General features: G+C 37.4%; 1 protein-coding gene across 5 annotated transcripts in view; it reads right to left on the reverse strand.

Moving 5' to 3' along the window:
* LOC117209364 (probable Na(+)/H(+) antiporter nhx-9) overlaps nt 1–12,951 on the reverse strand; it is a 41,273-nt gene extending 28,322 nt beyond the window's left edge. For 2 of the 5 annotated variants that reach the window (XM_033451318.1, XM_033451319.1), the window contains exons 1-4: nt 12,205–12,950; nt 8,206–8,469; nt 4,712–4,908; nt 2,248–2,504 (exon numbers count right to left, since the gene is read on the reverse strand). In XM_033451318.1, coding sequence (XP_033307209.1) covers nt 2,248–2,504; nt 4,712–4,908; nt 8,206–8,469; nt 12,205–12,670 — 1,184 coding nt within the window. In that variant the 5' untranslated portion in view covers nt 12,671–12,950. Of the gene's footprint in view, nt 1–2,247; nt 2,505–4,711; nt 4,909–8,205; nt 8,470–12,204 lie in introns of all 5 variants that reach the window. The other 3 variants (XM_033451317.1, XM_033451322.1, XM_033451320.1) reach the window with 3 other exon arrangements.
* Nucleotides 12,952–13,197: the final 246 nt, after the last annotated feature.

Consider the following 13,197-nt stretch of genomic DNA (forward strand, 5'->3'; position numbering starts at 1 on the left):
TTCTGATCTGTCGGCGCGTTTCGGCAGAACGGGCAACATTTTCAGCAATTTTTGTAATAATAAACTTTATGATTACTTCATATTATTTCATTATGTTTTCCGTTACGGCAAAAACAAACTTAAACTGCGATAATATCCACCGAGACAACGATCTACAGTGAGATCCGTTATAACGAGACGCGATAAAGTGCACGCGTACCGAGCCTAAATTCAAAGTCGATTTTCTCGAAAACAAAGCGTCGAACGAACAATTTTTATTCTATATTTTCGACTTCTTTTTTCGCGTAGAATCAGCCCCTTTCCGCTTGTACCACCAGTTACCAACCACCCTGTAGAATCAACACCATAGAGAATTGTTTAGTTTGCTCCATTTCTTTCTTTTTTTGGAGTACAGAATACGTTGTTTCGTATCGAGTTCAATCGAAATACATTAAGGTCGATGGGTTATTGGCTACAAAAATACAAAGATATAATCCAATCGTGAATAATAATAGGTTATCGAATATGAATTAGTTGGAACGAAACGTCGAAAGTAATTTAGAAGGCGAAGGACATTGATTACATCCGATCAATTCTCGATTGATCTAAAACGGTCTGAAGGACTAGTAGCATCATTAAAATTCTAGTCAAGAATTCTTGATCATATTTTCCCCGGAGCAAAATTGAAAGAAAGAAGAAAAGAATACAAAGTCGTAAAAGCAGTTAAACGAACGATTCTCGTCGATTTCGCTTCGCTGTCCAAATATTCGCACGTCTTAAACATTTTTAAATAAACAAACCGTCGGTTTGTAATCGTGTCACGACCATCGGTCGTATATTCAAAAACCGTCTGTTTGTCAATCAAACACGAAAGGAGGCTCTGTTTAATCGTATGAAGAAAAATCACGGTAAGCGGAACAAGAACCGAGCGATTACGGGTTAAGCATATTTGAACAGTTATCGCACAGCGAGCATTCTTTATATCGAGATCGATCATCGATTTCGCTAGAGAAACGTGTAAATAATAGACTTAACTAGAATCGCGTCGTTGTCGTAAAGCTTTCCACTATTTACGACGACCATTTCTTCTTACCCTTTCGTTTTTTAACGTAAAGACCAGCCTTGAGAGAATTATCGAACAAATCGACGATCACGAGAACGCGCCGCGCTTTCGTTCGATCTTTTTTCTTTCTTTCGCGACACGTTCCGCATTTTGCATGATACAACGGTGGGAAAAATGTGCTATTTTCACTTCGTCGTTTAACGAACAGTTTCTGCGAGGTTGCTGGAAGGCGTGTCGAAATCGTTACGTTTCTACATCACGCAAAATGTGCACGCTTCGCTCGATATACAGGGTGTTTTGTAATTGACAACGTATAAAACCACGTACAGCGTGATCCTACGTGAAAAATAAACCGAGACTATACAAGAACATTTTCTCATACGGAGCACGGCTTTTGGGAAAATTGCGTTTGGAAATTTTGTCGGAAACGTATACGTGAACCTGGTTGGCTTTCAGCTGGCAAGAAGAAGGATAATCGACGGGAGATTACTTTATTCTACGCGTGTGAAATAAAACAAGCGAAACGTACGAAACATAAAATTCGTTCGTTTAAATCGTTGTTTTCAAGAAAACACAGTTTCATCGTATCAAACCCTATACGCGCGTATTGGACAGATTTTCAAAAATTTCGTTTCATACTTTCGATTTAACTTTCTACGCAGAATCATTCCGTGTCGAATCGTATTAGCAGTTTGTAACGAGACACCTTGTAGAGGTAACGATTCGCGTGAGAACTGGAAGGTCCTTTTTGGAATTTACCGCAGGTCGAGAGCGTGTCGAGGAATGAGCTATGCTCGTGCTGCAAATTTCTAGGTCGCGGTGGCCACGTGCGGCCTATTTGGGTTTATCGATGTAAACAAGGGAAACACAGTGGAGAAATTTGTATATGTTCTTCTCTGTTTTCATGGTAAACTGACCTTTCGGAAAATTTTATGCTCATTTGTTACGAGTCTGCTAATAATTTCATTCGCGTAAAAAGTATAGCAACCTGGACAACAATAATCATCCATAGTTTTCTTAATGGAAAAAGATAAACGTTCGAGTGTACACAGAAACAACTAAGAAGCTTCTTCGATAGACGTCAAAGACAAATGACAATTCGTTTTCAATTTTTTTACGAATTTACGCGTTGCCTTTAAATATTCTGCCTGTTTGCATTGCGACAACTGGCCAAAGAGCTTGCAGAAGTAGATGGGTTAACTTACGCCAGAATGCTGGACATGTGAAAAATCTCAGCGTTTAGGTAGGCCAGGTAAGCCATGACGAATATGAAGATGGGCTCGATCACGCGAACCTGATGAGTGAACCTCGTAACGAATCCAGTTGCGATACCCCATATCACTCCTATTATCGTGCCGCCGATCGCCACCACGAAGAACGAAGCAAATCCTGACAGTACGTCCGTGTAGAGTATTTCCGTTGGTCCTATCTCGTTGTACGCCTCGAACATGTGGTACAGTACCTGCGTATCATTAAACAACCACAACTTATTCAGCTGTCCGTCCGATTAAACGACTGCACGAGATGCCATCGAGTAGATAAGAATTCTTCGGGTATATGAAGCCGAGTCTATGAAATGGAGGACACGTGAGGTCGAGTAATCTTTAAATGATGTAAGTACCGTTCCAAGATAAGGTTATAAGTCAGGGACTTTCTGATCTGGGCTAAGATTACGTTCGAACTTTTATTTACCGACTTTCTGCGAAGAAATGTCGTTACATCACGTTCTTCGACTATTTCTTGGGAGATTTTACTAGCGTTTAATGGTGTGTGCAATGTTATTAGCGCCGATGTGTAATTTTGTATCTTAACACTAGAACCACCGATAGTTAGCACGAAGCTGTTTCTACCAAAACCAGTGAAAATGACTGGTCTTTAAAAAATACGTAGTAATAGAATATTTTTATATTTATTGATTTGTTACTTTCTCACAGAAGCAATTCCATGTTATGTAGCAGATTTTTGGTATTTTTAATCCATCTGGGATGCCTAAACGGGGGTTGATAAATTTATAATATCGTAGAACCTGCCATTTTGACTGCTGTGATATTTCTAGCGTTAGCATCTGGCTATTTTCCTGATAACTGATATCATCATATCGAATGATACGCACTAGAAATTTTGCAAACGTGCGGGAGGTTGTAGAAAACGAGGAAACTGGTTAATTGGGGTTCGATAAACAGATTGCAGGATCCTTTCACACTTTGACAAGTACCAGTCATTTTTGACTGCTATTGGTATAAGTAGCCTTGGTACAAAATTATTTCGAGTTTGAATACATAGAAAACAAAATACAATTCATTATATTATCCTTTTAGTTATCGTTGCAAAAGTCATTACATCAGTGCGGAAAAACGTATAACATGAATTTGAAATTGAATAACATTGAATTTGCAAACATGAAATGAAATTGTAAAACCAGTCAATTTGACTGGCGTGGTAGTACTAGCGTTAAGGTGGAAGGACGAATGAAGGTACAATGTGAGTTATAGTAGGCTCTCATTTGATCGATCCATGCGGTAATAGGATGTTACTTTGATCAACGAACGATCGATGAAAGTTGATAAACTAATATATCTATAGTCTGGGATTAAACAACATATATGTAATATGTTATGTACGAGTATCTTAACCCTTTGCACTGCTATGTCGAGTGTGACTCGACATCAGTTTTTATCTCAGCAACTCCTTTGTCGAGTCTCACTCGACGTTCTTTCAGTCCCACTCTTTTTTGTGAAACGTGCGAAAGAAAAGCAGGATTGCGTCCTAGAAATTGTTTCGAGATATGTCGTACACTTAAAAATTAGAAAATACAACGATAGTGTGAATAAAACTGGTGTTAACTGGTGTTTTGGTTAAAGTAAATTTCAAATAAAACGCTTAAAAGCGTTGAGAGCTGCTGATAAGGAAATTGAAATAAAATTCCGAGTGCAAAGGGTTAAAGTGTGTTTCACTTGTGATATTTTATACGTTTATTCTTATCCTTGTAAACTTTGTATGTTTATACTCGTTGTTAAACTACAAATGTTTATGCAGTTTCGTATTATAACTAGAAAATAATGTTTATACAGGGTGGTTGGTAATTGGTGGTACAAGCGGAAAGGGGGCGATTCTACGCGAAAAAAGAAGTCGAAAATATAGAATAAACATTTTTCGTTCGAGGCTTTGTTCTCGAGAAAATCGACTTTGAATTTTCGCTCGGTACGCGTCTCGTTATAACGGGTCCCACTGTAGATCGTTGTCTCGATGAAAAAATAAAAAAAAAAATTTTTTATTCTATATTTTCGATTTCTTTTTCCGCGTAGAATGACCCCCTTTCCGCTTGTACCACCAGTTACCAACCACCCTGTATAACATTGGTCACGAATATAACTAGAAAAATTCATCTTAGATAGGAATTCGTTTCTTCTGTTAGATATCACCGCCTTGTATATTTTATATATTGTTACATATAATATTTAGATATTTTATATATTTTTATATGTTACTGTGTACAATTTTTCAGCCCTAAGCTTCTCAAAAATGCACTGGCATCCGCATTGTACTCGTCAGAAATGCATATACACGCGCAGCGTAATTGCGATGAATCAGGTATGCGTAAAGATCCTCGGAACTAGTACAACATTAAAGGTAGTTAAGCCCTGTAAGATGAACATAAACGGTACTTACGACGGTGACAGCGTCGTTCAACAAGCTCTCCCCGAATACGACGATGTACAAGATTTCGTTCACGTGAATTTCCTCGAAGACCGCTAGCACGGCGACAGGATCGACGGCGCTGATCAACGCGGAGAACAGGAACATTTGCAACAGCGGAGTTTCGAAACCGAACAGGCCGCTCTTACCTAACACCCACAACGAAGCTCCTATAAACAATTTACAAAAAAAAAAAAAAAAAAAATAAGAATATTAAAAATTAACCATTTTAATCAAATTTTAGTTTAATCCAACCATAATTAAGATGGCAGTTTAAATGCGAGAGATTGAAATTTTCAGCAGTAGTTTATTAAAAGGTCGAAACTCGAGTTTCTGGATTTTCAATAATTGGTAAAACGATTCATTTTGAAGCTCGTTCAACTGTTTCGTATTATGAAGTATTCTACAAATGTAATTAGTTTTTAATGAAATTCAATCGGAATCAATGGTGAATGTAAACTTCATTTCTTCGTGTTCGCGATGAACGTAGCTGTTTAGGGGGGAATGTTCCACATTCCTTTTTATTAATTTAATTACAAATTTAATGGAAAGTTAAAATGTCGTAACCATTCGTTATATTTAATCGTCTGCCCCTATCTCCTTTACATCCAGTTGATCGTCGTTAGGTAATGATTATATATCATGTAATACTGCTCGGTTTAAACTTCAAATATAGAAAGCGCAACTTTGTAAAATTGGAACACATATATCGATATACAAATGGTAAAATATAAAAATGTTACATCGAAACTACGTATATGTCCACAGATGAATTCACTCAATCAGCATCATAGCAACCCGGTAACAAAGTTGTTTCGCTTCGTAATAAAATATAAAACCAGAATCTCCATCGCTTTATTAAATTTTCATGTAAACCTTTATCCAGTATTTTTTAATACTTCGTGCGTGAAATAACATTTCCAGCTTTTTATATATCTCGCTATTCTCAATACACCAATGTCATAACTGTTTCTGTCCTGTGCCTTTCCGTACTGTGTTATATCTCGTCCTGTGCAAATTCCAAGTTCTAAGCGACACGTTTCGAACCCAAACGCGTAAACAGACCGATCGGTAACTCGATACAAGAAAAAGATCGATCCGTGGTCCAAGGTAAAAATCGTCGGTACGAAAATTTTTTGGCAAGGACCGTCCTCGCGTTAGCGGCGTTTGTTCATCGATATTAATAACAAACGCGGATCACCGGTTCCACGAATGTCGCGTTCTCGCGGAGTCTTTAATTATCGTGGACATCGAGCGAGTTGCGGACGTTTCGTAACGAAGAAACGTCGCACGTTCGCGAACACGTTGCGTCGTAAACAGAATTCGCGTGGGCGCGTTCGACATCCGCGCGTTTCCACACTCGATACACCTAGGCGTTCGCGTGCACGAGTTTCTGTGTTTGTATGGGTGGTTGCGAAGCGCGTGGTTGAACTTTGCGAAAGGGTGAACGCGCGAAACAGACAGCTGGCATGAAAATACGAAATGTTGAGTTAATATTTAAAAAGAATACACGCTACGAATGTTTGTAAGTGGCGACTGTGAGCGTTAGTGCGAGTTTTGGATATTAATAGATTTTAAAGTACGCTGTAGGATGGGCTTCGATGTTCTTTTTTTAATAAGAAAAGAACGTTTCCCTTAAAATCTTCTCTAGTCGTTATAGACAAGGTGGAAGGCCGATTTTGATTATTACGATATTTATAAACGTCGAGTGAAGCGGGCGCACGGTTCAGCGTATACGTGGAAATTTTCGAAATTAATTCCGTGAAAAACTAAACTGCGAACGAAAGAGCTTTTATTTCATATATTTTCCACGTGTTTTAATAGGCTTTACTAGGAATTATTAAAAAAATATTTTCATTTGCCGTCCTATGTAGAATTAATTGACAACTAAAATTTCTAGATTCGTATTAAACGTTATATCGTATTTTTCTTCGAAAAGCTTTCCGCTCTATCTAAAAATAGTTGGAAAAACAAAATCCCTAGAGTAATATGAAAAACTATGTTTCATTTCAGAAATAAACAGAGTGAGATTTAAAGCGATCTCTTTGAGATCCATCAAAAGACGATTTGCACTAACTTTTAAACGCGTTCAGCTATTTTTGTACTACGGAATATCTTAAGAAACATTTACATATACACGCGATATAAAGTAAAGAATAATATTAATTGGACGATTCCTGTACTACCTGATAGTTACATTAAGACCATTGAAAATGCGTTCAAATCGTTCAAGCGACGTAAAAGTACTTATACGTTGCCGTCAGTGAATATCGCTCGAGTTTATCGTTTAATCGACAACGAATCTTTTATTCCATTACGAGGTCTAATTAACTCCGTAAAGTGCCCTTGCGCGATTCTATCGCATCGAACGCTGCCAATGTTTGAGAAAGAAGTATTTCTGGACCAGCATCGATAATCTCACAAGTAGTTTGAACACCTGCTGCACAATTACTCTCGTGCACTCAACACGTGATTGGTAAAAAATAAACAGAGGTAGAAACGTAGAAGGCATAACTAGCGTAAAAACAACGTAACACGGGAGGAAATAAATATTTACGTCCTGAACGTGAATTCTTAAGAAAAAAAAAGAAAAAAAGAAGAAGAAGGAGAAGAAACGCTTCGCTACTGTTTTTAAAAAGCGCCATCTATCTCAGTTTACATTGAAAAACGTCCACGTCTGTTTAAATCATCAAAACCCGTATCCACATGGAAGAGGCGAAACGAAAATAAAAAAATATCGTGGAGGTCGTAGATCGATGTAACTGAAAAGCTACATTAGCAAGAGAGAAAACCTAAAAAAATATATAGAGAAGAGCGTATCTTGTTTGCGTAATCTCGAAGAGTGGATCTTAAATTTTAGTCGATTCACTGTGATTTGTATTGGGATAATGGGAACATAATATTAGAATAATAAAATAAAAAAACGTACTAGAACGATAGAGATCCCTTCTGGAAGCTCGTCTTATAAATTAGAGACATAAAACAAATTTTGTCATGGTTTATAAAGGATAACGCGTATCGTAATCCGCTAGAAATATTTCATTTCCTCCAAGTATCATAAAATTTATGATCCAACATTTATCGATATTTATCAATTTTATTATTCAATGAAATAATTTATAATAGTATTTATATAGAAGATATTAAGAAAATTGCTGGAATTCTCGTTCTTTCCATAGCCATAATTTGACGAAAAGAAAATTTTCTAATATGAATTGACTAAAATGAAACGAAAGTCTGACGTACAACTAAAAGATATTACGATATCGAAAATATTCTAAGCGAAATGATTCCTATCGCAGGCCAAGAGCAAGCAGTGCAATGAATTACGCGAAACACGGCGATTGTTAAAAATTTGATACGTTAATAGCGAAAAATCGAATGGATCGGTGAGCAAACAACGTTGAAATGAAATTTTACGACGTTACTTTCCGCTATCTTCGTAATAGTTTTGAATTTTTACTAACCTATCGACAAGGTGTTAAATATAGTCCCAATGACGGCGAACAGGAGTATCGTTCCCAGATGGTCGAAGAATAGTCGGTTCGGCATGAAATAGCCGGCATCCAAGATGATGGGCGGTAGCATGTAGAGGAAGAACGTGTCGGGAGTTAAGGGTGACACGTGGACGCTGCTCGCCTGGAACAGTAAGACACCAACGACGACGCCGACAACGATCAGCAAACAGGACTCCGGAAAGATCTTGCTCAGCTTTGACGTCATGTGGAAGCCTGCACGTACGCGATCATAATTTAACACGGCCTCGCTTTTACGTACATTATCACCCGTGATAACTGAACGACGCGAAAATCGCAGTGGTGTAGGTCAAGATATCGGCGACTCGAACTTCGTCGCGTATTTTAACTTTCGAAAGTATCATCCCTTTGGTTTCGTAATTAATCAACAAGCTGTAACTTTATTCTCGAACGTGATACACTTTTCAGGGCTTGAGATGGTACGACGAATTTTCGACAATAATAAACAACGAACACTATTTTATCAAAAGTAGCTGTGGATCGACTTATGTCACTATGATTCACAGCGTTGCAATTATTCGAACGATATCGATGGTCGGTGGACGTTGTTGGAATAATTTGAATCCACGGCATACAACAAGACACATGAAAATAGTACTCGTTGTTCCAATAAAGAATTATTTACGTTAACAGTGATAAACATCTTTTAGATTATAATTTTCATAACGCGAAAGACGCGTGTTTTTCGTGTTCGAACAGTTATGAATAATATTGCACGTAGGTGTATTAATAGAACGGGGAATGCGGCGGAAACGTAGAATCGCGAAAAATCGTTTCGTTGGTAGATCGTAGTGGTAGCACGCGATCGTTTTATTATTAACGCTCGTTCGACGAACGCTGTACTTGGACCGGTTTTTAAACCGCCTGTTGCAGCTTATCACGGAACTAGTCCTCTTGTCTTCGGTTTTGGTATCGACCAGGTCATCGCGAGATAACGAGCATTTTGTGAATATCGTTTAACGATCGAATTCTACTAGAATTATCAATTCGGATATGACCCGAACGTTTCTGTCGCAATAATGTGATCTCTTTGACATGGTATTAGAATTTTGAAATTGCTCTCCTGTAAGAGATAGACACGCGACGATATTTTGCAAATTGTGTCGTCGAACAGAAGGGAGGGAGACGCGATATTGGCTGTTATTTTTGTAAGATGTGTTGAATCTATAAAAAGCCTGATTGTATACGGACAGTACAGTAGTTCAGGAGCATGCTGCAAACGGGATCGATATTACTGAGAAACAAGTGGAACCCTCGTTATTCGAACCTTTGGCTCGTAGTTGTTACATCGAGTTGTCTGACCACTGTATTATCGACATGGTTATATTATATCGTCCCTCTTCGAAATGGAAACGTTTTACATTAACTCGAACACGATAGAATGCAACACAATGCAGCCTTATTTATAGAGTTTAATGCGAGTCTAATATTCAATAATCATTTATATAACAGAGTAGGTAATATTCAGAGATTAATGTTTACTAGGTGGAAATAAACTATGAGACAATCGACTAGTTTCATAATGGTTACAATTATAATTCGAATAATTGAGACTATTAATTAGTAGACTGCAGATGTTTATGCAATTCCGACTTTTTGTAAATATAATTCTAGAAATTAAACAGAGATTTATTTCACCGAAATAATACCATGATAATGCAAAATTATTTGATAATAATAAAAGTAATAATTATCAAATTATTAAAATAATACGATTAATAATAAATAATACTAAATTATTCGAGCAACGAAATTAATATTAAATAATGTTTAAATTATTAGAGTAAGTAAATTAATAGTAGATAATGCTAAATATTATAACGGAACCTTTTTGAATATTTAAAGCATAATAAAGAAATTTCTTCGAATATTTACTATGAATCCTAATAATTATTATTTCTCAGACAAGAAAGAAGAAATACTGAAACGATTTTCTAGCAAAAATGTAAACTGAGAACGCAAAACGTATTATGAAGATTATTTTCTCGAGTTTGAATTTTCCAAGCGATTGAAAGCAAAATGCGATTCGAAGCGTTTAATAAATACAAAAACCGACACACAGAGAAGCATATAATCAAATAAATCGGATTAAGAATCGGTCGAATGTTTCTACCTCGATAATTTTCAATATTTCCGACAATTCTGTTCGAAATTTCCAAGTAATCATTTCGTAAAATATTATCTCTTATCTTCCCAACCAACCAAACACAATGTGAATTCAACAACAAATCCCAATATTGTCGTAAAAAGTAAGAACGACGATTTCTTAAACGAACAACAATAAAATGTTAATTGTGGAATTCGAACGATAAACGATGTGGATGCAAATGGGATAAAAAGTCACTCTTTTTTTAGTAGAATTTAACCCCTTAACCGTAGCCCTTAAACCATAGCCCGTAGTACGACGATCGGACCAAACGTAAACATTACGGGCATAGCCCGTAGTACGATGATCGGGCCAAATATAATATACAGGGTGGTTGGTCACTGGTGGTACAAGCGGAAAGGGGGTGATTCTACGCGAAAAAGGAAGTCGAAAATATAGAATAACAATTTAAAAATTTAAACATTTAAAAATTTAAAAATTTAAACATTTAAAAATTTAAAAATTTAAACATTTAAAAATTTAAAAATTTAAAAATTTAAACATTTAAAAATCTAAAAATTTAAAAATTTAAAAATTTTAAAAATTTAAAAAATAACGTCAATCGAGACAACGATCTACAGTGAGATCCGTTGTAACGAGACGCGATAAAGTGCACGCGTACCGAGCGAAAATTCAAAGTCGATTTTCTCGAGAACAAAGCCTCGAACGAAACATTTTTATTCTATATTTTCGACTTCTTTTTTCGCGTAGAATCACCCCCTTTCCGTTTGTACCACCAGTTACCAACCACCCTGTATAATAGCTTTTTTACGTTTTCGGCCCAAAATTCTCGAAAGTAAATCGTAGGTTGAGGGATTAAACGCTATACCGAATACGACGTTAAACATCGCAAGTGCTAGAATAATTCATTGAAGAATTCATTAGGTTTTAGAACTATTAAAATAGAGCGTCGACTTTAAACCAGTATATCTCATTCATACTGAAAATCTCCACTTTCGACACTTAGAGTGATTCACGGAAGTATTTGAATACTTATCGCAAGAACCTCTTACGTATAATACTACGTGCATCATGCAAAGAATATCAAAGTTTCATTAATATTGTAACGACACGATTATTATGATAGTACTGAAACAAATTGGAAAACTAAAAGCTATGACACATTTATGGAAAATTTGTAAGGCAATATCTCCACACTGTATACTAATTTTTTACCAAGTTTGTGTTTGCGTTTAACGTTATCTAGCTTCTACGTTCCATACGATCGTTCTACACGCAACTAAAATTAATGTTTCTCCTTTTCATTTCAAATCCATATGTATAATACGATATTAATCTATTTAATTGTACATTTAATCAAATTATTATCGATATTGAAAGAAATTTTACAGCTAAACGTTCGTCTTTTTATTTCGTGTACAAAACTATAAATTCGAAGATACTGTGAAATCCGAACACGAGTGAGGATAACTATATATGCGTATAAGTTCAGATCGATTGCCAAACTTTGTCAATATAATCGTGCTTCGTGAGAGCAGAAATGAAAGTTTAAAAGCTTGCATAACACGCATAATACATTCGTCAAACTCTGCCACGATAACTAAACCAAAGTGTTATCACGAATCGCTACAAATAATTAAACATCTCAACTCCTCCATTACGTCTCAAAATTCCAGCATCGAATTCGCCGAACGAGGGTCGAAAGCCATCGGTTTACCGAAATTACCACGCGGCAGCGACAAGAGTCGACCGCACAGCGGCTACCAACGAAACTAACAAACAATCAATGCCTGAGCCAAGTTCAAGCTCCACGCATTCCGTACCTATTTTCGCGAGACTCGCGAAGAAGATCCAGATTCCAATGATAAACGGTGTCTCGACTCGATGAAACTCCACAGACATGATCTTATACTCCGGTTTGCTAGGCTTAGATTCATCTTCGTGCCCTTCCATCGCCTGATTCGACGACAAATGTTCCATGGAATTGGCTGCTTCCTCTTGTCCGGAGGCCAAACTTCGAAAAGATACGTCATCGGGCAACGAACCATCGATCGGACCCATGGGACCGAAACTCTTGCCTGGATAAGGCTCCCTGAGATCTCGAGGGAACTCATGATCGTCGACGATCGGTCCGTGAATCGCGTAGTCGTTGTTAGGAATTCGTCTGTCCGGTTGTAGATCGGGCACGGACTCGTAGAACCTCGCTAAACCCGCGTGACCTTGAGCAGGCCAGCAAGCAAGGATCAACGCAAACGCGATCATCGTCGAGATGACGATACGTGGAGCCATGACGATGTTACTCGACGACTATGATGCCGATCTTGGTTACGGGGACCGCGCTGATTTTTCGCGCTCGTCCACCGGTGCTGAGTCACCCTCTGTACCATCAGAGACCTCCGACCTCGAGAAACCTTAGTTTCAATGGCTCCCGCTGTTCGAAGGGAGTGCACCCTCGTGTATCTACCTCACTGCACCCTTCTCGTGCTTTTTTCTACCACGAGTTTTGCTCTCACGGTATAATCTTCCGAGTCTTTAAGAATTATTTATTTATTCAACGTCCAAGATTTCGTTTATTTATTAACTTATCCGTTTGTGTACTCGACGCAAGATTATTTCGCAATTATTCTATTATTCCGTTTCCTAAACGATGATCGTTTAAGAATCGTTCGAGGAGACTGTATCGTATTGTATCACACGTGGAAGACGATCGTTTCACACCCTCAGCAGTAGGTCCGATTTCTACGGTAGTCCTATTTATTGAAGTTGCAGATTAAACGAGCCAGGCTCGCTTATTGCTTCTATGGCAGGCATTTACT

This window comes from Bombus bifarius, unplaced genomic scaffold (assembly GCF_011952205.1).
Source record: "Bombus bifarius isolate JDL3187 unplaced genomic scaffold, Bbif_JDL3187 scf7180000008176, whole genome shotgun sequence".
NCBI classification, from domain to species: Eukaryota; Metazoa; Arthropoda; class Insecta; order Hymenoptera; family Apidae; genus Bombus; species Bombus bifarius.